Source organism: Musca autumnalis, unplaced genomic scaffold, assembly GCF_047663935.1.
Source record: "Musca autumnalis isolate F117 unplaced genomic scaffold, ASM4766393v1 scaffold_1, whole genome shotgun sequence".
In the NCBI taxonomy this organism is placed as follows: Eukaryota; Metazoa; Arthropoda; class Insecta; order Diptera; family Muscidae; genus Musca; species Musca autumnalis.
The window spans coordinates 17,784,061-17,809,401 of record NW_027411644.1 but is presented as its reverse complement, the minus strand read 5'-3'; the positions used below and the strand labels follow the sequence as shown (position 1 = coordinate 17,809,401).

General features: G+C 36.9%; 2 protein-coding genes across 2 annotated transcripts in view; one reads left to right on the top strand and one right to left on the bottom strand.

Annotated features, from left to right (window-relative positions):
* Positions 1-819: 819 nt before the first annotated feature.
* Positions 820-4,478, top strand: Manf (mesencephalic astrocyte-derived neurotrophic factor). Its single transcript, XM_073968648.1, has 5 exons — positions 820-987; positions 1,222-1,308; positions 1,375-1,499; positions 1,689-1,830; positions 4,148-4,478. The coding sequence occupies exons 2-5, from the start codon at positions 1,224-1,226 to the stop codon at positions 4,312-4,314; spliced, it is 519 nt and encodes a 172-aa protein (XP_073824749.1). The 5' UTR covers positions 820-987; positions 1,222-1,223; the 3' UTR covers positions 4,315-4,478.
* A 6,740-nt stretch (positions 4,479-11,218) lies between these two features.
* LOC141394385 (uncharacterized) overlaps positions 11,219-25,341 on the bottom strand; it is a 55,477-nt gene continuing 41,354 nt past the window's right edge. The window contains exons 2-4 of the mRNA XM_073968656.1: positions 16,913-17,177; positions 16,694-16,847; positions 11,219-11,621 (exon numbers count right to left, since the gene is read on the bottom strand). Coding sequence (XP_073824757.1) covers positions 11,521-11,621; positions 16,694-16,847; positions 16,913-17,152 — 495 coding nt within the window. The 5' untranslated portion in view covers positions 17,153-17,177 and the 3' untranslated portion in view covers positions 11,219-11,520. The remainder of the gene's footprint in view (positions 11,622-16,693; positions 16,848-16,912; positions 17,178-25,341) is intronic.

Here is a 25,341-nt window from a genome sequence, read left to right as displayed (position 1 = left end):
TGCAGCAAATTTAAAGCTTCGTTCCAGTACTTTTTTAATGATAAAAGTGTCAAAAGAGCAAACTGTCGAAAATGAGTTCCACATACACATTTTTCCAAAATGTACGGGAACGGAAAAATGGCAGTAACGTCAAAAAAACTGGAACAAATGTCAAAGTCGGCGAATCAACCAATCAGAAGCCGGCAAACATGTTGCACATTTTTGCTCGCCCAAATTTGTCGCGTAAAAAGTTTCTAAAGAGAAAGCTTTTCAGCGCCATTTTTGTTCAAAGAGAGGTGAACATTTTGCAACTTTTTTGGTGTACGGGAACGCATTTTGGTGAAAAATGTGCAAAATGGGTTAAATGTGTAAAAACTTTTTAGTGCTGGAACGAAGCTTAATAATTCAACGAATTGAAACAATTCATTTTCTTATTAATATTGACCAGTTAAAAAACAGGGTGACTCTTCAATTTAAGAAGTCGGATAAGTATGTGGTGTCGCCACGCCACTTAAGTTTTTGCTACAACCAATAGGAAAGCAATGCGTGGCGGATGAGAGACACTGAGAACATGTAACAGTACAAAGCCAGCCCTAGTAAAATAACAAATGCATTGTCATATAATTAAAATATTGAATTAAAAATGTATAGATTTAAGGAATAAAATAAATACATAACGAAACATGAATGAATTTTAGCGTAATATCAAATTAATTATCTTTCGAAGTGTTTATAAAACTATTAAATTGTTTATATTCCGAGTGGTTAACGCCGTTTATTTAAGTAAACCGACATCGTGGAGTGCTTTTCTCGCATTCTCTCTGAATTGAGAGCAATGTTGGGATTTTGGAAAAGTTCTTCTCATTACCATTTGTAATTTTTTGTCCGTCAGTCACCACACCGGCTAAAACCTCTAGAAAAGCAACTTGGAATACACGTATTTAGTTAATATTTGGAGGAGAAAGTGCTAGAATTGAAAAAGTGGAACTATTCAATCAAAAATCAACAGTAAGTATCTAAAATATTAATAATGCAAGAAAAACTAATAAACCCCAGTCATTGGCATTGAGCTAAAAAACTTCCCATATCATATCGGAAATCAGATGTTTTCCGGGGAAAACTGAATTAGCTTACGTGTCTTTAATAGTGGAAAATTACCTTTATTAAACATCTGATCAGCTGTAGTATATTTTCGATTAAAACATTAATTTATTAATGGAAATCGATTTCTTTTTATTGCAGCAATGAAATCTCAAATTCTTTGTACACTTTTTGTGGGCTTGGTTTTGGCCCAAATTTCCTATGCATTAAAAGAGGAAGACTGTGAAGGTATGTTGGTTGTTGAATTTAGTTTAATCAATAAAAGTTATAATTATTTTCTTCTAATTTCCACAGTTTGTGTAAAAACTATTAGAAAATTTGCTGAAACTTTGGATGATGCCACAAAAAAAGACTACAAATTAATTGAAAATGAATTCAAAAAATTCTGTAAAACACAGAAAAATAAGGAACAAAGATTGGTAAGTGCACAACACATCAACACACCGACCACATCGTCTATCACCGAAAACAAATACCGCTTGTTGATATTTTCTCTTTTTGTGGTTGATATGACTACGAATGACGTGGTCTGTTACTTGCTTCATGTTGCTATTGTTTTTGTTGTTGTTTGTAAACATAACTAATGTGGGGCTTTTATTACTTTTTAGTGTTACTATTTGGGTGGCCTGGAAGAATCAGCTACTGGTATTCTGAATGAAATGTCCAAACCATTGAGTTGGTCTATGCCCGCTGAAAAAGTTTGTGAAAAATTGAAGAAGAAGGATTCACAAATCTGTGATTTACGTTATGGTGAGTAGAAGAAAAGTACTTATTAATAGAATGTAGTTATTACCAAGTGGGGGCGTATCGGAAATAATAAATTAGGAAACGCCTTTTGAACGAGTTCAGTTTAGCGTCTTAACTTGCATTTAAAACAAGTTCAGCTTAGGGGCTCCCTATATTCGATGAATATCTTTGTGATGAGCACAAAACTATAGGAGTTAGTTGAGAATTTTTTGGCAGGACAGGGAAAACGCCTTCTGTAAACTGTCGATAAAGGAAAGATAAGCCCAAACGGCTTAAGATGAGTTTAAGCATTAATCTCGGATCGCGACCAAATTTTCCCACAAATAGGTCTCGTTACGCTGATCACAAATATATATAACATTTATTGCGGAAGTCCACACTTCCCGAGATATGGGCCTCCAAATTTCCGAAAATTCCCTTGTTAAAGGTCGGCTACTCAGAAAAAATTTTCAATTTAAAAGAAATTTTGTGCCCGTGCCCTAGATTTGCACCTGTCCATAGCAGAAAGTTTTAAATCCCCGGCCGAAGGCCGGCTACTTAAAAAAAATTATAATCTTATCCGAGCTTAATGCTTAAACTCAACTTGCTCGGCCCAAACCAGCTTGATAGGCTTGATGATCAAGATCATGAAGATCCCTCCTGAAATGTCTGAATCGGGAGTCCTATCAACCATACAGTGATTAGCATATCTCTCAAGGTAACACCCGAGCAAGTATGTACTGCAACGAGAGCATGCCATCGTGTGGTCTTACTGGAAGAATATTGAGTGCTCATGTAGATGGTACACTGAAGACATGAGGAGGAATCCTGTTGCAGTTCTCATGGAGGCGTTATGGCAGATTTGAATATTATATCTCGTTGCACTATTCGCGGACCACACTGGCGTCTCGCCGACCTATATAGCGTTATACATGGTCAACAAGGTTTCTTTGTCTGCACCCTCAGTGGTACCGGCTAGAGACTAGGACCTTGTTTCTACACCCCAACTGGTCGCAAATAGCTGTGGCTTAGGCGGACGACTTGAACGGTGGCGAAAGTTACCCCCAGCAAACATAGGGCAATAAGTGGTCGGAATTCTGTTGACCAGGACCTTCAACCTTGTACTCATTTCCGCAGTCCATGAGGTGAACTGAGTGGCCGTAGACTTAGTAACGGAAGTTTGTTAATCCTCGCGCGAATCTTAGGGAACTTCCTCTTTCACTCTACGGAACTTCCTGAATTCCACGTACAACTGGCATCCACACACATAATTGAAACAACCTGCAACATACTTCGAGGTACTAGATTTTTCAGATGACTTTTGCCAACATCTAATGGGGGTTTCAATGAGTTTCTTCGGAATTAGAATTAGAGTTACTAGGAGGTATCGGATTATGAATCGACAGACACAGAGGAGAATACAAGGAATTTCTATTACAAAACAAGGTAAACTGAACAGACTTACCCACGGATGTGTACATGTAGACTCATCATGAGGCAAAATGTTAGTCGCCCTAACTACCAACGTGTTCACCTATAATTTAAGAAGAATTTACCTTGAGGCGGAATGCCTTTTCTGTTTTCCAAAACGAGTTATAACTCAAATTGTATACAAATGAACTGGGATCCATTGCATCCTGATGGATATAGACATTGTTTCAGTAGATGAAATGTCTTTGCTTGCAGAATAGTACACCTAATGGAATGGTTTTATGGTGAATTATCGGTTCTTTGGATAGGTATCCTGTTGGAACCGTATCCAATTCAGACCATGTTGGGGTCTATAACAAATATGAATTTGCCATTCTCCATAACTCAGTGTCTTTGTTTTCAATAATTCCTAGCCTTGCTACAATCATCAGTGGTGAACGTGAGATTCACAGCTGCTTATTGCCGGAGTGAACTGTGAAAATTTGTTAGAATTTTTAGTGATATTGGTTGGGGGCTCCGCAAAAATGTCCTGCGTTTGTCATGTATATATTATAATTCTCATTGATGTGAGAAAAATCTCCATTGACCCTTTTGGAATGTTTGTCGTATATAGATAGTAATGTAGATTTATATACAGGGTTATCATTAATATTTCCCTCGGAATTTTCCGCACGGAAAATAATTTTAAAAAGTGAAATTATTTTAAAATCAATATTTTAAAAAGTTGAAAACTACTAGAATCACTTAATTTTTGGACATAAATATGGAAATAAAAAAATATGAAATTGGGGAAAGGGAAAAATTCCGCACGGAATTTTTATTCATGATAACCCTGAAAGTTTCTTTACAGTCCATTATCATTTCTTTACTAACATTAACTTTTTCGTTCTCCTTCTCCTCTTTCTTTCAGAAAAACAAATCGATTTGAACGCTGTCGATTTGAAGAAACTCAAAGTACGTGATTTAAAGAAAATCCTCAATGACTGGGATGAAACCTGTGATGGTTGTCTTGAAAAGACCGATTTCATTAAGAGAATAGAAGAGCTCAAACCTAAATATGTTCGTAATGAATTATAAGAAGAAAGCAACAACACCCACAGTTCAAACAAAAATTTAAGAAAAAATAACACACAAAAAAAGACTTGAATTTAGTTACATAAATAAATTAAAACAAAAAACAATTTACACATAAACAATTTTATTTATATAATATAGTTTATTGTTCATTACATATTATAAAATAGTTTTTTTTTTTTTAATTAGTATTGGAATTCTGTAACTCTGTTTTGGCTGCCTTTAAAAGTGGGTAAAATTAAAACACAAAATTATGAATGAAGAGTTTAAAGTTGAAAGAAGGACTGTTGCTATCAAGTTTCAAGATTTGAATTATCGGTCCACTCCTTCCGGCATGACATAAAAGTTAAAAACGTTTCGCTGCAAAGGAGCGCACGATTTGGTTTAACATTTGCTTCTGGTAATAAAGATATAGAACACAAAAACACAACATTTCAATATTTTTCGCACAAGTGCAGCTTAAGGACATGTCTCGAATATTTTTATTTATTTTTGTTTGCAGCAGGTTGCCCTCGCGGCAACTTTTGCAACGGCACAATTTGTATGAGCAAGTCTAAGTCCTGGTCCTGTCCATTTGGAACTATTTCCAAGAACTATTACTTCCTGATCAAAAAATCTTAGCTTGGAATGCACTACAGTCGTGCAACTTGTATGATTGTTCAGGACCTAGTTTTTAACTGAAGTGGGGTTGCCATCCATAATCGACCCCGAAAGGTCGAGGCTGCTCTTTCAACCTTGTCCAGTTTGCTGGATATCGATTTATGGCGTAATCAGTATCACTCCGATTTCAACTAGCCTCCTCCAGTGACTGTCGACTTGAGTCGAACTTAGAAGCATCGTCGAAAAATTTATCCACTTGAAGCTCGTTTCGAGATATACTTACCCTTAAGTTATTTCGATTTTTTCATGTATCTGAGTTTACGTCTGATGAAGAACACCGAGCTCTTTCTCAGAATTTACATCACAACATATATGTTGGGCTTTGTATATTTAACTTCTTTGACAGATCTATCTACAGAGTCGTAGACTTTTGCTTGAGCTTTCTTGAATTCTCCATCACCAGTCTATGTTCCTGCGGTATTCTGCCGCTGACTGATCCGAAGAGGTGCGCAAGTTATTTCAATCGACAGTTTCTCGAGCATCCCGGAGTGAGAGGGCGAAGAGAAGAGTACTACGTTGCGCCCTGATGGAATCTCCATAGTAATACTGAAACAGGTGTATGTGCTGGTAGTGAAGTATCTCAATAAAGTTCTCAAGCTGTCGCACCCACACCGTCCCGAGGTCTGAAAAATGGACATGGTGAATCGTACAGACCGATTTCGCTTTTGTCCCCGTAGCAAAGACCCTTGAGGCTTTAGTTGTCCCCAGCGTTAGAAATAGCTATCCAGTTGTCGATAATTAGCATGGGTTCCGCAAGCAGCACTGCTGAAAGCTGATTGGCCGGGTTTCAGAGATTTCACCAATCGCCGCTTCAGAGAACTGCCCCATCCTTCTGATGCTCGGGTAGCAGAAAGGACGTTCCGAGACATCATCAATGCTGCAGCCGCTCGCCATATATCTGCTGGTCGAATACCCGAAGTAAGACCAAATTTCTTAGCAGAGGCGACGGGATTAGCAAATGAGCCTGATGAGCTTCGTCGAACCAATCCCGAAGACCCCAGAGTCAGGGAGCTGACACTGGAAGTTAACAGGCTGGTCGGCGAACATAAGCGGAACAAGTGGTTAAATCATCTGAAGAGTTGCAACATTGGAGCCGGTATAAGTAAATTGTGGACAACGGTTAAGTCACTCTCGAACCCCGGAAGGAGGGATGACAGGACCTCAGTTACGTTTGGCAACGTTACGTTGACTGACCCGAAGAGGTGTGCAAGTTACTTCAATCGACTGTTCGTCGAGCACCCCGAGAGTGACAGGGCGAAGAGAAGAGTGTTACGTTACATTAGATCTCTTCCTGCCGAGGATGAACCACCACAGTTTACAATGGATGATGTTGCGAATGCCATCAGTAACGCTAAATCATCCAAAGCGTTGGGACCTGATGGAATCTCCATGGTAATGCTGAAGCAGCTGTATGAGTCGGGAGTGGTACTCAACTTGTCGCTAGTCACCCTCATTGTTACCGAAGTTTGGAAAATGGGCAGAGTGGCCCTGCTACTAAAGCCAGGCAAGAATGCCACCAAAAGTGAATCGTACAGGTCGATCAAAGACCCTTGAGGCCTTAGTCCTCCGCAGTGTCAGAAATAGCTATGTAGTTGCCGATCATCAGCATGGATTCCGCAAGCAGCACAACAGCGCTGCGCTGCACGCCATCTCCACATATATTTGTCAAGGACTCAACCAGAGACAGCCGTGTGATAGAACAGTGGTGGTAGCGCTTGACTTATCAAAAGCCTTTAATACAGTCAGGCACTCCACGCTGTTTGAGGACATAGAGCGGACAACCCTCCGGCCAACCTTAAAACGTTGGATAATCAATTATATCTGTAGACGCCAGTCGTACGTGGAACTCAGGAACAAGAAGTCCAAACCCCGTAGAGTGAAACAGGGAGTTCCGCAAGATGGGGTGATATCTCCGGATCTGTTTAACCTCTACCTCTCCTGTATTCCCGGAAGGAGGGATGACAGGACCTCAGTCACGTTTGGCAACGTTACGTTGACTGACCCGAAGAGGTGTGCAAGTTACTTCAATCGACTGTTTGTCGAGCACCCCGAGAGTGACAGGGCGAAGAGAAGAGTGTTACGTCACATTAGATCTCTTCCGGATTAAATTGGCGCCATACGGCATCGAGATCGTAACGTATGCGGATGATTTCACGATCCTAGCGTCGGGTACTTATCCTAATGACATCTGTGAGAGACTGATCAACTATTTAACCGATCTTACCACCTTTTTCCATTCGAGGAATATGCAGATTTCCGCCACAAAATCAACAGCCACTCTGTTCACCATATGGACAGCGCAGTTTGGGAGAGAATTGAATGTCGCGGTCGATGGTAGCATAATTCCGACCACAAACTGCTCAAAAATTCTAGGGGTCACATTCGACACTACTTTCAAGTCATACGCGCATGCCGCAGCTATCTGCGACAAACTGAAATGTAGGAACAAGGTCCTCTAGTCCCTAGCCGGCAGCACTGCGGGTGCAGAAAAAGAAACCTTGTTGACCACATATAACGCGATAGGTCGGCCAGTGGTAAACTATGCGGCTCCAGTTTGCTCCACGAATGTATGTGATACGCATTGCAAAAAGATTTAAGCTTGCCTGAATGCCGCCCTGAGAACTGCAACAGGGTGCCTCCTCAAGTCTTCAGTGGACCACCAACATGAGGAAGCAAAGATTCTTCCAGTAAAGCAACACAATGAGATGTTGTTGCAGTACTTGCTCGGATGTTACCGTGAGAGCCATCCCAATCACCATCTTGTGGGTGGGCCCGACACATTCAGGCATATCAGAAAGGATATTCATGCTCTAGAGACGGAGGTCCAACAATATAGGAGAAAACCCCCAGATCAACAGGCATATCAAGCAATTAGGAGCATCAGCTGCCACGACAAACCAGAGTAGTTTTGGCACAACTACGCTCAGGTATTGCAGTCGCTTAAATTCCTATTGGGCAAGTATCGATAGCACCGTGCAAAACATCTGTCCAGTATGCGGCATGGGTCCGCACAACACACAGCATCTTTTCAACTGCCCTGTCAAACCTACTCATCTAACTCCAGTGGATATACGACATGCTAAGGAACAGATGGATAAGCTGCGCCCTACATGACGTAACAAAAAGGGACAAAGTAGGACAGGGAACGCCACAGGGGGGATTTTATCGTCTACTAAGGTCCTTAACCAAGGAAGGATTTGAACCAGTCTGTTATGTAGACGACGTTATAATGCTTCTAAGGGGAAAGAATCCAAATCTACTTGGTGAGGCTCTAAATATAGCTTACAACTGGGCTAGACCAAGAGGTCTTAATGTTAACCCGGAAAAAACAGAGTTATGTCTTTTCACTAGGAAAATGAAATTGGGCTCCGTCGAGGAACCAGTTTTCCTGAATAAGGCAATAACTATATCTCCAACAGTTAAATATCTGGGGGTAATTCTAGATAGGAAACTTAAATGGAAAGGCCATATTCAGGAAAGGGCTGCCAAAGCACACAGATGTTGGCCAACTTGTAGAAGGGCTATACTGGCTGTACAGAAGCGTAATAAGACCGATTCTTACTTACGCATCTGTTGTATGGTGGACAGTTATGGACAAAAAATACAATGTGGAAACATTGCAGAGACTCCAAAGAATGTGCTGCCTAAGCATTAACGGGGCGATGAGCACTACGCCAACTAGGGCTTTAGAGACAATTCTATTTGTCCATCCAATAGAAATACAGGTAAGGTATGAAGCAGCCATCGCGGCTATAAGACTGAAAGCGATGAGCGAGTGGATCGAAAAAGACCTCCAAACATACCACCAAAGCATATTACGGTTCACAACGGGTAAATCTATAAATCAAATAGTATCGGACCGGATACCAGAATCAAGTGAAGTAGCTCTGTGTGATGTTCTAATACCGGACAGAGATACATATGTGGATCGATGGAATTCCCGCTGGAAGCTGCGGGTTTACGGACGGGGCTGTGTTAGGGGGGAGAACGGAACTGGGTCTTTATATCGTAGATACGGAAACGAGGATCTCCCTTCGGCCGGATCATAACACGATCCTCCAGGCCGAAATCCGAGCGATCACAGAATGTCTGAACTGGTTTAGAACAAATACAAAGCCACTCACAGTTAACATCCTGACGGATAGTAAAGCAGCAATTAGAGCTATAACAAGTAGGGCAACAACATCAAAAACTGTCTTAGAGTGTAAAAATTCAATTTACGACTATTCCCATTATGGCTTGGTAAACATTATATGGGTTCCAAGACACATAGGGATTACGGGAAACGAAGTAGCAATCTCCTTAGCAAAACATGCCAGGAAGCTACCGACAGTAAGTCTAGGCGGCGCGTATAGAACTAAAAGCTTGGGCAAAGAATGCTCATGTATCCGTATGGAATAACCAGGAAAAGGGAAAAACTACAAAAATCCTATGGGGAAACCCAGACCAGGACAAAACAAGTGACCTCCTAGTGATGATTAAAAAGGATATCAGTAGACTGATTGGTGTCCTTACAGGGCATTTAGGACTATAAGCGCATCTGCACAGGATAGGCTGTGCAGGGCATGTCGCGAAAACGACGAAACGTTGCAACACTATCTCTGCCACTGCCTGGCTTTCACAAAGTTGAGAACTCAACTAATGGGAAACGACATAATTACAGGACTCGACCATATCAAGGACATCGGGTTCAAAAACTTGAGGGACTACATCAATGGGACGGAACTTCTAAACTAATAAAAAAATTTTATACAACAACAACTTCCAGGACACATAAAATTAGAGCGCACAACTCGCCTCTTCTGGCTTAAGTGTATCCCCTTTCTTTTAAGGACATGTGGTGATCTTGAATCACCCCTCTTCTCAACCTAACCTAACTCCAGTGGATCTGTGGTTACATCCCATCGAAGCAGCCACTTTCCTTGAACTGGAGATAGACAAAGAGCCAGATTGAGCAGAAGAACGGACACACAAACATACAATCAGGTTCATGTCATCCGCACATGCAACCTCCTACCCGTCAGCACTTGGAAAGAAAGAAACCTATGCGGCGCCAATTTAATCCGCGAATATAAGTGCAACGCGATGGAAAAATATTCAAAACTGAAAGAGTGCCGACCTGAGAACTGCAACATCTTCAGTGGACCATCTACATGAGGAGAAAAAAATTCTCCCAATACAGCAACAGAATGGCATGCTCTCACACAGGCATGTCAAGATCTAGAACGGGAGGTTCAACGATATAAGAGGGAACCCCTAAATCTGCAATCCTATCAAGCAGGTTTAAATATCATTCACAATTATCGTGTGAATGTGGTCCTCGGGGAACATCCCTCCCCCCTTTTGCTGCCACGACAAACCAAAGTATTTTGACTGAAATACGCTCGGGATGATGTCAGATCCCGCCAGGATGCTTGCAAAACATCTGCCCAGCATGCGCCACAGGCCCGCACGATACACAGCACCTTTTCAACTGCCCTGCAAGCCTACTCAACTAACTCCAGTGGATCTGTGATTACATCCCATCGAAACATCCGGATGGACCCAGAGCCAGATAAAGAAGGAAAACGAGCATACAAACAAATCAAATACTGTTACAACAGCAACGCGGTAGGAGAATGACTCTAGAAGACGGTTAGAAGGTCTTCGATGTGTAGAAGATCTTCATAAAGTATTCCATCTATAGAAATTGTTTATATGCTTTCTATCTATAGAATACCTTTATAAAGACTTCGATCTGCAAAGACCTTTAATAAGGATGTCGATCTATAGAAAATCAAGGTGTAGTAAATTATGTCTGTCTATAGAAAGCCTATAGGTAGAATTACTTTATGAAGTAATGTATCTTTTAAATGGCTATTAAAAGATCTAATCTAAAAACCCTATAAAAGGTCCGCTACCTAAGTCGTATAAAATATTTTCTGCATATAGAAAACGAATGAGTCTTTTAACGATAGGAAATGTATAGAAAGTTTTCTACCTATAGTATAGTTATAGAAGGTCTTCCGTCTAGAAAAAAACCTTAGTAGGTCGACCTATAGAAATTCTTCAACGAAGATCAAACCAATAAAATAGAATTAATAGATGGCATAATAAAAATGTTTAACAATTTTAGGACTTTTCTCAATATATGGAAGACCTGTACGTTGTTTCTATTTGAAAACGTATTATATTTACCTTTATTACCTTCAAACAATCAATGGTTCATCTACTAAGGAGGAACAGATTTAAAAATATTAATGTGTCATTTTTATTTTTCCGTTTTTTACTTTATTTGTAATTTACAAACATTAGTTTCCATACATAGATTTATTTTACATTTATTGATTTTGGACGAAATTTTGATTCGCATTACATTTCTTTTTAAATAAAAATTCGCACTGGGATTTTTTAAGGTTATGTTATGTGTTACTTAAAATTAAAGTTTTTTTGTTCTTTATTAAAATAAAATATTAATCATACATAAAAAAATTTAAATAAATATTAATAAAAAAATTGTTAATAAATTAACTCTATTGGTGTATAAAATTTTCGCATTTATTTCGGAATTTAACGTCTATAGGGTTGTTTATTGTAACGACCTCTTTCGTTTTCTTGCGCCAAAATTGTGTATTCGCTGTACACCACACACCAGCAATAGGTCATGATGGCTGTAATGAAAGAAAGAAAAGAAAAACATAATTAGAAAGTAATTAAATAAATGTATTAATATTAATAATAAACCAATGACAGGTATGCTGCATGATAAGGTGTTTGGAAGCGACTTGTGGTGCGTAAAGCCATGAACAAACTGTCTATGTTTGACCTTAGAGTATATTATATCCCTGCCTGATAAAGACCGTCATCAAAATAACAGCCTGAGGTTTGTCTTGAAATGTAAAAAGATATAAATACAAATCCTGATTCAAATTCGCAACGTTTATTCAATAGAAGGCATTCCCTTAGCTCATATATATTCCCCTATTTCATTGCAATTTCACTTTCCAAAAAATGCAACGAATAATCACACACTTTCAAGCCATGCTTTAAGTCAGTCTACACATGGTTAAGTTTGTTTGTAATGCTCTGCTTGCTGTGTGTAATATGGCCTGTTCCCGTACTTTATAAAGTGGTAAAAGTCGTAAAAGTTGTAAAAGTCGTAAACGATTTTCATATAAATTTTGTGTACGGGAACGCAAAATGTGTAAAAGTGGTAAAAATTGTAAAAACTTTTTAGTTCTGGAACAGAGCTATAGCTAACAAGGTAATATAAAACGAATTCCAATTGTTCACAAAAAAGGCCAATAAGCGACAATATTTTGTGTTCCGTAAAAGTACAACTTGTAGATCAAATTTTTGCAAAACACGCTGTCACCAGTTAAGGGTTTTGACATGCCGTATTTATGGCATACGAGGCATACGAACAAATGTGTATTGCAAATGACAATACTACCCATTTGGGGCTTGGGGTAATATAAAACGCTAGGTTTTACACAGAGAGCAAACAACTTTCTTCATTAGCCAAACGCTATTCGTTTTTGTATTGTGTAAATAAATCCTAACCACATTTCATAGTTGGCCTATAAAAAGTAAAAACCGCTAAAAAAGACAAAAAGATGAAATTGTAGGAGCAAACCTAATTTTTAAGCCTACTCTCTGCAATGATGTTGTTTGATGAGCGTGTTCCAGATAAACCACCAAAAGTTTTAAATTACAATTAAGTTGTAAATATGATGATGAAAGTAGGTACTGGGTTATGTGGAAAGTTGTTTATTATGACAATCTACACCAGATGGGATTTTATAACCTAACATCAAAGTTGTTCTACTTTGCGGAAATGTACGTAGTAAATAGGTTCGAAGTTGTCAAGAGGAAACTTGGAGTTTTAAGGATTTTTAAAAGTAATTTTGCGGGCATTTTAAGGCACTTGGATTTTTTAAACAAATTTTGGGGACATTTCAAGGCGCGTAGAATTTTAAAAGTAATTTATTGTGGACTTTCAAGGCACGTGGATTTTTAAAAGTAATTTTTCAGGGACAATTCAAGGCACGTAGATTTGTAAAAGTAATTTTAAGGACATTTCAAGGCACGTGGATTTTTAAAAGTATTTTTTCAGGGACAATTCAAGGCAGGTAGATTTGTAAAAGTAATTTTAAGGACTTTTCAAGGCATGTGGATTTTTAAATGTATTTTTTCAGGGACAATTCAAGGCACGTGGATTTTTGAAAGTAATTTTAATGGACATTTCAAGGCACGTGGATTTTTAAAAGAAATTTTGGGGACATTTCTAGGCACGTGGATTTTTAAAAGAAATTTTGGGGACATTTCAAGGCACGTGGATTTTTAAAAGAAATTTTGAAGAAATTTTGGGGACATTTCAAGTCACGTGGATTGTTAAAACAAATTTTGGGGAAATTTCAAGGCACGTGGATTTTTAAAACAAATTTTGAAGAAATTTTGGGGACATTTCAAGTCACGTGGATTGTTAAAACAAATTTTGGGGACATGTCAAGGCACGTGGATTGTTAAAACAAATTTTCAAGGCACGTGGATTTTTAAAACAAATTTTCAAGGCACGTGGATTTTTAAAACAAATTTTGAAGAAATTTTGGGCACATTTCAAGGCACGTGGATTTTTAAAACAAATTTTGAAGAAATTTTGGGCACATTTCAAGGCACGTGGATTTTTAAAACAAATTTTGAAGAAATTTTGGGCACATTTCAAGGCACGTGGATTTTTAAAACAAATTTTTGGGGGCATATCAAGGCACGTGGATTTTTAAAACAAATTTTTGGGGACATTTCAAGGCACGTGGATTTTTAAAACAAATTTTGGGGACATTTCAAGGCACGTGGATTTTTAAAACAAATTTTGGGGACATTACAAGGCACGTGGATTTTTAAAACAAATTTTGGGGACATTTCGAGGCACGTGGATTTTTAAAACAAATTTTGGGGACATTTCAAGGCACGTGGATTTTTAAAACAAATTTTGGGGACATTGCAAGGCACGTAGATTTTTAAAATTAACTTTGGGGTTTTTTCAAGGCACGTGGATTTTTAAAACAAATTTTGGGGACATTGCAAGGCACGTAGATTTTTAAAATTAACTTTGGGGTTATTTCAAGGCACGTGGATTTTTAAAACAAATTTTGGGGACATTTCAAGGCACGTGGATTTTTGAAACAAATTTTTGGTGACATTTCAAGGCACGTAGATTTTTGAAACAAATTTTGGGGACATTTCAGGGCACGTAGATTTTTGAAACAAATTTTGGGGACATTTCAGGGCACGTGGATTTTTGAAACAAATTTTTGGTGACATTTCAAGGCACGTGGATTTTTGAAACAAATTTTGGGGACATTTCAAGGCACGTGGATTTTTAAAACAAAGTTTGAAGACATTTCAAGGCACGTGGATTTTTAAAACAAATTTTGAGGACATTTCAAGGCACGTGGATTTTTAAAAGTAAGTTTTGGGGACATTTCAAATAAAAGTAATTTTGTGGGCTTAATTGGATAGTTAAACAAATATAACATGTCGTGAGGTCACAAACTACATGCAGGGCAAGTGTTGGGTATCGTGACATCAATTCGGGCCCAATATGAATTAAAGCGGCTGCATCTTCCGGATCTTAACTGGCCTAAAACCACGCGTGTTTTCCTTGGCAGCTGGAGTTCTAGAGGTTCTCGCTTGTACCTTTGTCCCGGGCCACAATAGAGTCATTTCACTGAAATTTTGACATTAAATATTGCATATTTTGGGGGGAAATTCATAATTTCAAGCATGGCCCAATTATAGGTCCTCCGGCAAAATCAGATGATTTCGATTTGAGCTGTCAAAATTCATATTTGTCATTTGAATTCGCTGTGAGGTATTGAAATGTCGAACTGTATAGAAACAGGTAGATGTATCTCGAAAAAAGAAAACAAATAAACTTAAAGTTGTATACGTAAAATGTCAACATTTGTTGTGTTTGTATGAGAATTTAATTTACAATAACTTATTTTAGCAGTTCAAGTTCAATCAGCTGGTATTTTCTGTTTCGTCAAACAAAAATAACTACGGTAACAACTTTTTCTCGGAAAATGTTTTGTATGTATCTACCTGAATTGACAGAAAAGAAATTCGCCTCAAAAATTTTTTCGCCTCTGTTTATGAATTTTGACATTTAAAATCTTCATTTTTCTTTGAATTCGCTTGATGGAGGACCTATTATTGGGCCATGATTTCATGTGTTCGTCAATTTTGCCTTGTTGCAATACAGTTGTTGTTTTACATTTTTTTAATTTCCTGTCAAAATTTCAGTGAAATAATAGTACGTTTATATATAACCGGATTTAACAAACCCACTGGGTTTCAAATGTCAATTCCATTGCTTATATTTCAAATAAATCCTCATAAAGAAGGTTGACCTTGCAAAAGGCTATAGTATAAACATGGCCTTACTCTAGTGAGGACCGGGACTTTGGACCTCCCTATCCAGATAATGAAGATCTCTCCTGTCGTTCCTGTGTGCAGAAAGCCTGTCCACTAGATCGTTAACATCCTAGTAGATACTCCATCTGCAACATTTTGTTGGGTTGAAAGCTTGAAGGGGTACCCTGTTGCAACATTTTCCACTGCGTAGAGCTAAAGGTGTGAACAGAATGAAATACGGCGCTTTTTTCACGCTCAGTTTCATGTAAAAGATTAAAGCTGGAAACACATACAACGTTTGGGTAAAGTTTTGTGTCGTTTTGGCCGTTTTTACACTGTTGGGCATGATGCCGAAAAATTCAAATTCATTTGAAATAGATGCCGGCAAACACATCAACGCCGGACTTTGATGTCAGCGTCGCCCTGTTGTTGTTGTTTTTTTCTCGACGCCCAACGCAAAACTTTAATCAAACGTTGTATCTGTTTTCAGCTTAAAGACCAAGTACTACCTGATTCAAATGCTGCCTAATTCATTTGAATTAGGTAGTACTTGGCCTTTAATCTTTTACATGACACTGAGCGTGAAAAAGAGGCGTATTTCATCGTGTTTCTAACTTAAAGGTGCAAACACAATGAAATTCGTCGCTTACTTCACGCTCAATTTCATGTAAAAGAATAAAGGGAATGTTCTACCTAATTAAAATCCGATTTTGTATTTATTTTTTTACATAAAATGAGGCTTGGATAAGCCTGAATTTCTCATTGTGTTTGCACCTTAACATTCGCATACTACACTGACGCCGGCGTACAGCTTACTATTGCTTTATAACAACCTATTGTTTTATATGAGGTCAACAAGGTTTCTTTGTCAGCAACCCAAGTGCTGCGGGTCAACGACTTAGGACCTTGACAACATTTTTTACTTATAATATATAGCTGGGCCTTGCACGAACGACTTAAACTGCTGTACACAAAATATCTTGAGGTAGTTAGTGGTCGAAATGGACATGTTTTTCAAAATGAACTTTCAGAATTTTTAGGACAATCTACCTTTGTTCTCGTGACTGTTGTGTTTAACCTAACTCATTGTTATCTAAGCGTAAAAATTAAGAACATTAGCATCTCCGAAGAGACAATGGGACATTCTCTCACTCTTGGTATTGCAACTCCTTGATATGGTACTTCCTTTGTACCTTTGTAGTGATTATCGTTGTTATAAGCCCTTATGTAAATGCAGTCATTTGTTTTTTAATCTTCTAAACTTCTTTTACCACATATCAAACTATTTAGATCAAATAAATAAATATGAAAACTTAATACTTACCGCATGCAATCAAACCAAAGACAAGCCACAATACTCCAGATAACACATAGCCATCAATGAAGAATACCACGGCGGTATAAATAACCGAAACCAGGAGACCAATTGCAATCATAATACCCAATACAACCCATGGCATCATAAGGTAGTGATTACGCTGCAATGTACATTTAGAGAAACATTAGATAAAACCGGCAAAAACATTAAGATTTGTATACATACCTTGATAACGCCAACAATCATCAGTGTCGATATCAGAATGGTCATGCACAAATTTATAACCAAAATGATCTTCACAATATCTGTATCCAAATCGAAAAATATTGTCTTAAATGCAACACGAGTTGTGAATATGACGACAATAGTTATGATGGATAAGACAATGGCCAACAGGCCCGAAATAATCGAGCCATTACGGGTTGAGGTGCAGAAACAGCAGGAATTCAATGGTGGATTGGCCATTTTTGTTTGGGGGAATTTAATTTAACTGTAAAAGGAAGTGAAAAGAAAGACAATTAATTTAACAATTCCGTATAAAAATTATTATTAATGTGAAAAAACTAAAAAATGCAACACTGCAAATTTATAATTTTAAAGTACGTTCGCACAGGTGTTTATTATCATGATAGTTACTATATGTTGATTTGCTCTACTGATTGGTTCAAACATTTTACGTCACATGAAGTAGACATAGACCAGTTCTCATGATACTAAACTCCAATGTAAAAGTGTCCATTTATTGCAGCACTTAATTTAAACAAATTAAGCACTTCTTCAACAACGCCATGTCTACATTAGAAATGTTTTTGGGTTAACTTCCTTTGATATAATTTGACAATGCAATTGACAATATAAATGTATTAAATGTCTCAACCTATTTGACAATATGTCCTACGATCACCATATGCCAACATCGGTGAGATGTAATGGATTTATGGAATGGGTGGACTTGCGAGGCTGCTCCGGTCTTAGTAGTCTTCAGGAATGCTGCGATAGTAGTTATGTTGCTGCTTGCAGCGCCAGATCTTCTCCCAGCGTGGCTCCAACTACGTCTTCGGAATTCGAGACACCGCCGCATCAGAACCTCGAAAATTCAACATTCCTGTAATTAAATTGTAAGGGCCTTAGCAACAATGTCAGTGAAATTGTCCACGTGTCTTGAAATGTCCCCAACATTTTTTTAAAAAATCCCCGTGCGTTGAAATTTTCCTAAAATTTGTTTTAAAAACTCACGCGCCTTGAAATGTCCCCAAAATTTGTTTTAAAATGTCAACAAAATTTTTTAAAAAATTCACGTGCCTTGAAGTGTCCCAAAAATTTGCTTTAAAAGCCCACGTGCCTGGAAGTGTCCAGAATGTTTGTTTTAAAAGCCCACGTGCCTTGAAGTGTCCACAAAGTTTGTTTTAAAAATCCAAATGCCTTGAAATGTCCCCAAAATTTGTTTTAACAAGTAAAAAAGTATCAGTCGGCTTTGCCGACAGAGATATACCCTCAGCCTGTGTATATTGAAACAATTTTTTCCCAAAATAAGTACATATGTATTTACAGCGTTTGAACCGATACAAATTTTGATTAGGATTAAAGATCAAAAGTTTTGGAGATACTAAAAGGAATCGACATTGACAGTTACGGAAGTGGCTCTCCAGCCACAACATACGAGTATGGTGCCATATGGGGTTTTTACACTCTCTGGGCTGTTTGCTCAAGAAGTATGGACTTGCCCTAAAAAACTTTTACCATCGTAATTGAGGCAGCGAATGCAAGTTGCTTCAACAAAAATCAAAGTGATTCGATATCAGGTCTTAAAGTGAACTTATCCGACATTTTGTGTGGGAGGTACCGGATGGAGTGGACAAATATAGTCTATATTCGAACCTGATCTATATCTGGTAGATATATTAGGATGTGTAGAGTATAGACCAATTCGGCCACTTTCTTCAAGAGTTACCTTACGAACAATTTTTCCGAACATTTTTGAACTTTTGTGGGGGAGGTACCTGAAGAGTGGACCGATATGGCTTATCTTCAAACCTAAACTATGTTTGGACAAAATACTACTAAGGCCAAATTTTGGACCGAAATGGCAGATCCGTTCGAGAGTTATCTTGCGCTCCAACCACCTCACACGGTGTCATAGGGGTTTTTTGCAGCTTTCAGGCTATTTTCTCAGGAAGTATGGACTTGCCCCTGATGAAACTTATACCGTCGTATGGAGGGCCGTGAATACAAGATGTTACAACAAAAACCAAGGCTATTCGAGAGCAGGTCCTAAACTGAACTTTTCCGAAATTTTGTGTGGGAGTTACTCGAAGGAGTTTACCGATTTAGTCCATATTGGAACCTCATCTAAGTCTGGTAGAAATTTCATAATGTGCAAAGTATGGAACAAATCTGTTTCTATCTTCAAGAGTTATCGTTCGCACAAATTTTCCGAACATTTTCGAACTTTTGTGGGGGAGGTACCGGAAGCTGTGAACCGATATAATCCATCTTTTAACTTGAACTAAGTTTGGACAAAATATTACGAAAGCCAAATTATCGACCGAATTGGCAGATCCGTTCGAGAGTTATCTTGCGCTCCACCACTATACACGGTGTCATAGGGTTTGTTTGTAACTTTCAGGCTATTTTCTCAGGAAGTATGGGCTTGCCCCTAATGAAACTTACAGCGTCGTATAGAGGACAGCGAATACAACTTGCGTAATAAAAATCAAAGCGATTCGAGACCAGTTCCTAAACTGAACTTTTCCGAAATTTTGTGTGGGAGGTACCCGAAGGAGTGGACTGATTGAGTCCATATTGGAACCTCATCTAAGTTTGGTAGAAATTACACGATGTGCAAAGTATGGACCAAATCGGTTATTCCCTACAAGAGTTATCGTGCGCACAAGTTTTGCGACAAGTTTTGAACATTTGTGGGTGAGGTACCTGAAGGAGTGGGCCTATATGGCCCATCTTCGAACTTAAATCGAATCTGGACACAATATTTCGATACCCAAAATTTGAACCGAATCGATTGATCCGTTCGAGAATTATCGTGCGCACCAGCCTGCCAGACAGACTGACGGACATTGCTAAATCTACTCAAAATTGGCTGAAAGGGATATCGTACAAACATACTTGGGGTCTAAACCCATTATTTCGATGTGGCACACTTTTGGTCGTATCAAAGTGTAAATACCCTCTTTAGCCTAAAGGATGAGGATATAAAAATCAACGTGCCTTGAAATGCCCCAAAAATTTGTTTTGAAAATCTACGTGACTTGATATGTCCCCAAAATTTGTTTTAAAAATCCACGTCCCTTGAAATGTCCCCAAAATTTGTTTTAAAAATCCACGTGTCTTGTAATATCCCCAAAATTTGTTTTAAAAGTTCACGTGCCTTGAAATGCCCTCAAAAATACTTTTAAAAATCCACGTCGCTTAAAATCTCGACAAAATTACTTTTACAAATTGTCGTGCCTTGAAATGTCCCCAAAGATACTATTAAAAATCAATGTTTATGTTCCCTAAAACTTATATTCAAAATCCATTTTCATGGGGCTTTGAGCGGTTCCTTAAACTACTTACAGTATGCAAAGTTCATATTCGTACACCTCTAGAAAATTAATAAAATCGTTATTAATTCCATATTTTATGTGCAAATGTGAAATAATTGATAGGAATTACCATTAAGAAGAGAGATTTAAGAATAACAAAACAAATTGTTCATTTATTCCGTCATTTAGTTATAGATGGCGCCTGTGTGGTTGGCAAAGTTCGTATTCGTACACCTATAAGCATTATATATGTATTTAGAGTTTTTAAGGATTGTTGGCGTTTTTTATTGTTGGACTGCAGAATTTTACATCTTTGTGTTTATTTCAGCTTTAGTCCATATTTTGTTGTATTCAAGTATTTGAATAACAACAAAATGTTTTACAGTGGATATGAAATTGATTAGTTGCGGGCGGAGGGTAGGGAATACTATAGTTTCAGTTGTCACCAAACAACTTCATCAGTTCCCTTTTCCGCCGACTCTGTATCGATAAACAGGTCAATAAGCCCATCCAGCAAATTAAACAAAATGAGAAATTTGCTATATGGCCCTACCGCTTATTGAAGCAACAATCCTATGTTCGTATTCTTTGCAAAGCAAAGACGACATAAAAACAGTGGTGGATATGAAATTCTTTAGTTCGACTCAAATTGTAGGGTAATCAGCTTTAGGGCCATATAGCAAATTTCTCATTTTGTTTAATTTGCTGGATGGGCTTATTGACCTGTTTATCGATACAGAGTCGGCGGAAAAGGGAACTGATGAAGTTGTTTGGTGACAACTGAAACTATAGTATTCCCTACCCTCCGCCCGCAACTAATCAATTTCATATCCACTGTAAAACATTTTGTTGTTATTCAAATACTTGAATACAACAAAATATGGACTAAAGCTGAAATAAACACAAAGATGTTTTTAAGGATTTTCAAAACAAAATACCGCAAATTTTTGTTCCTTTCTTCTTTTGGAATGCCTCTGCTATAGAAATATGTAAAAATAACGGTAATTTTATTAAAATTTTTGCATGAATAAAAAGTCGGACGAATATTTGAAATACTTAAGAAAAATGTGCTAGATCTGATTAACTATTGCAATTTATTCCCGAATTTGGGCCAAAAATAGCTAATAGCAGTCCTTCTGTAACAATATTCGAGGTCTAATATGGAAATTAATGTTGTCAGCGTTTGGAAATGCAATGAAACGTAATCCGGGCTTAGGTAAAATAAACACATTTTTGGTTTTTACTTGGTAAAAATCGCAAGTTTCGTTTTATATTTGACATTAATTGTATTGAAGTTTTAGAATACGGTTCCGAAAATCATTTTATGTCGAAAACTGTGAGAAATTATGAAGAAAAATGAAACTGTACAAGTTTTCGTACTGTCTGCGTACGACTGAAATTCTACGCGTACTATGAACGAGGGTTATGACTGCCAAAATTGTGAAAATAATGGTTTCTACTTCTTGAAAATTATATTTCTTTACCGAAGGATACAAAATGAGTTCAAAAATGTCAAAAGAATGAAACAAATTGTCCAGGAAAGAACGTGGGGTAACCTTTTGAAGAAATGCATTATTTTCGGGGAAATTTTCTTCCTTAAAAAATTATTATTTCTCGTAATTTCCGATATGTCTTGACATAAAATGATGTTCGAAACCGTATTCTAAAACTTCAATACATTTAATGTCAAATATAAAACTAAACTTATGATTTTCAACAAGTAAAAACCAAAAATGTGTTTACTTTACCTAAGCCCGGATTACGTTTCTTTGCATTTCCAAACGCTGACAACATTTATTTTCATATTAGACCTCGAATATTGGTACAGAAGGACTGCGATTAGCTAATTTCGTCTAAAATTCGGGAATAAATTGCAATAGTTAATCATATCTAGCACATTTTTTCTTAATTATTTCAAATATTCGTCCGACTTTTTATTCATGCAAAATTTTTGATAAAATTACCGTTATTTGTACATATTTCTATAGCAGAGGCATTCCAAAAGAAGAAAAGAACAAAAATCTGTGGTATTTTGCTTTGAAAATCATTAAAAACACCAAATATACGAATACGAACTTTGCCACCCACACAGGCGCCATCTATACCTAAATGACGGAATAAATTAAAAATTTGTTTTGTTATTCTTAAATCTTTCTTCGTTATGGTAATTCCCATCAATTATTTCATATTTGCACATAAAATATGGAATTAATAACGATTTTATTCATTTTTTAGGGGTGTACGAATATGAACTTTGCATACTGTATAAATAATCATGTTTTAAATAGCCATGCTCATAATGATCCGAACAAATCTATTTGTTCTCTGTTTCAATATTTAAACAAAAACGAAACATCATTATTGTATTTCAATTAACGCGTAATTACGTAAATTGTTTTTTTTTTTTCAAACAGACATCCTCTTTAGCACGTCGATAGATGTATACTGCCAGAATCGTTCAGTCTTAGCAAATCAACACCTACAAATTGTTTCAGGGAAATCAAGAAAATAAAATCTTGATGTTAATGGAAATGCAAAAAAAAACTGCTTAAATAATTTTCGTTGTATCTACCAAGCAAGGATTTTCTACGCACATACTATTTACACCCAGAGAAAAATATAAATATTTATTCTTTAAATTTCTTTTAGTTTTATTGTTATTTTCAATTAATAACAATTAATTTGACACAATTATTTGTCTTGTTTAATCAATTGATGTCAAATATTGAATGTGAATTCACAAGAACAGTTCCCAGCAAAATGTTCGATGCCAAAGATGACATTCAATCATGGGTGCAAGTGATCTAGCATGTCATCTTTTTAGCATCTTCATCGATGAATTTTATATGAGCGTGGACCCCAAAAGATGACGTTCTTTTCTGGATCCTAGGCATGTCATTTTAACCAATGCGTTGACATGTCATTTCCACCAATGCTTTGGCATGTCATTTCCACCAATGATTTGACACGTCATTTTCACCCATGCTTTGACATGTCATTTTAACCAATGCTTTGGCATGTCATTTTCACCAACCCCTTGGCATGAAATTTTCATGTCTTGTTTGGAAAATGGAAATGCTGTATTGAAATATGGTTTTCATGAAAAACAAAACTCTTTATTAATTCAAACGAATTCATGAAATAGCTACAATTAATTTATCAGTTTAGTTTTTCAAAAGTTTACATCCAAAATTGCAATGTAATCACCACCGCTGCAACGCAAAAGATTACTTCCTCCGTTCTCCGCAACTGATATTCTTTCATCTTACAAAAGGTTTTTTCAATTATATTCCCATCACCAGTTCAGATTTCAACATGGACTCCAAATGCACTCCTTTAAGTATTTTTATTTCGTAAATTACTTTTATTTTATAATTTTGTTATTTTATAACAACATTTTGGTAATTTATACTCTTTTGTTTAGTGACGGAAATATGTAGGGATCTACAACCCGGCTTGCTTTAGGGATCTATAGGAACAAAATGTAACGAACGGGGAGGAGAGACTTTTTCTTTAAAATACCATTTATGCTTAATTAATTTATTTTTGATTGTTTCTTTCCAAAAGTCTTTTCTTCTTTATTTTCAGATTCTTGTTCCTTTTCGTTTCGGACTTTTTTTCAAATTACAATTACATTGATTGATTTAGTTCTATGTCAGATTTAAAACAGACAAGGCATGGTAGAACAAATACAAGGTAAAGTTAATACTACAACAAATACAACTCGAACAACAACCACAAAGGAATTTGTTTTTGTTTGTAACGTTACTGTCAGTTGTATTTGTAAACAAAACAAGGAAATGTCTATAAATTATTGGAATTTAAAAAACTAATAATTTTTCACATTTGGTTGAATATTTTGGAAAACATGAATGAAAATTCGTTACATTTTCAATTTTTATGGTTCCACATCATTCCACTAAATGCATAAATTCTCGCAGAAAGTAGAATTCTTGCAGAAAAGTTTGGGGTCGCTGGAAATTCATAGAAAAAGGAGAAGCTGTTTCAATGTTTTGTTTTAGAAATCAAAGAAGCACATGTTTATTAGGGCTTTATTTTTTTAAATTTTAACAAAATACCGCACATATTAACAAACGTTGTATCGCCTCTACAAGCGGTGATTTACTACGCGGCTTATCGTTCGAACTTGGAGGAGGTTACATATCATTGATATGAAGACTTCTTTCTGGGAAATGGTTTTTTCCGAATGATATATTTTTTTTCTCAAAAAATATATGTCCCTAATGTACATCGAAATAGAAATGAATGTATAAAATGTCATATGAAATTTGACACTAACACTACAACCCAGTTCAGTCAGCTGGGTATTGCTGCTACCTTTTCTTGTTCTACCATGCAGACAAGGGAACTTTTAAAATAGCAATGTGTGCAGTCCAATTCTATTTTTAGTTCGATGATTCATTTTTATTGCAGACATTTCGAGCTTCATACAATACCAATTGCTTAGAAGTTTTAGTTGTCTGATATACAGGAAATGTAAGACAACATCACGACGACAGTTCTAACAACTTTGGTCTGTTCCAGAACCTGCAAGAATCTACTAATTTTTACTATGATAACAATTTTTCCTTTATGTTATCGGAAAAATAGTAAAAATTAGTAGATTTTTGCAGTACTGGAACATACCAAAATGAAAATAAACAGGTGTGTAAATAAAAACACAAACATCATCTCTATTGGATCGATGGAATGGGTACAAATGCTGATGAAAGGATCGGATCTTTCACGACTTCCTTTGCATTGGTTCAAATCCTAATGAAAAAATCGGATCTTTCACGACTTGCTTTGAACCAAAGCAAAAGATGACATGAAATCACGTCATCACAAAGAACCCCTTCCTTCAAATTTTGCTGGGTTACTATCCATCATTGATTGCAAGGCTAAAAATAACAGCCACAATATCATTGAAAGTTATAGACATTGCATTCGTCCGTCAGTCAACATTGCAATGTAAACACTCATTCATTTATTTCATTGATTAGTAATGAATTGAATTTCCGTTTTTAAACAAAAAATAAAATAAAAACAAAATATTAAGTCATTTTTATGAGTTATTTCATTGACGGTAGGTGATAACATTCACGCTATACA

Bases quoted from the DNA above. Each gene is read 5' to 3' on its own strand.
- Manf (XM_073968648.1), top strand. From the start codon at position 1,224: ATGAAATCTCAAATTCTTTGTACACTTTTTGTGGGCTTGGTTTTGGCC. The intron at 1,500-1,688 runs GTAAGTGCACAA...ATTACTTTTTAG, and splicing joins AAAATAAGGAACAAAGATTG to TGTTACTATTTGGGTGGCCT. The intron at 1,831-4,147 runs GTGAGTAGAAGA...TCTTTCTTTCAG, and splicing joins AATCTGTGATTTACGTTATG to AAAAACAAATCGATTTGAAC.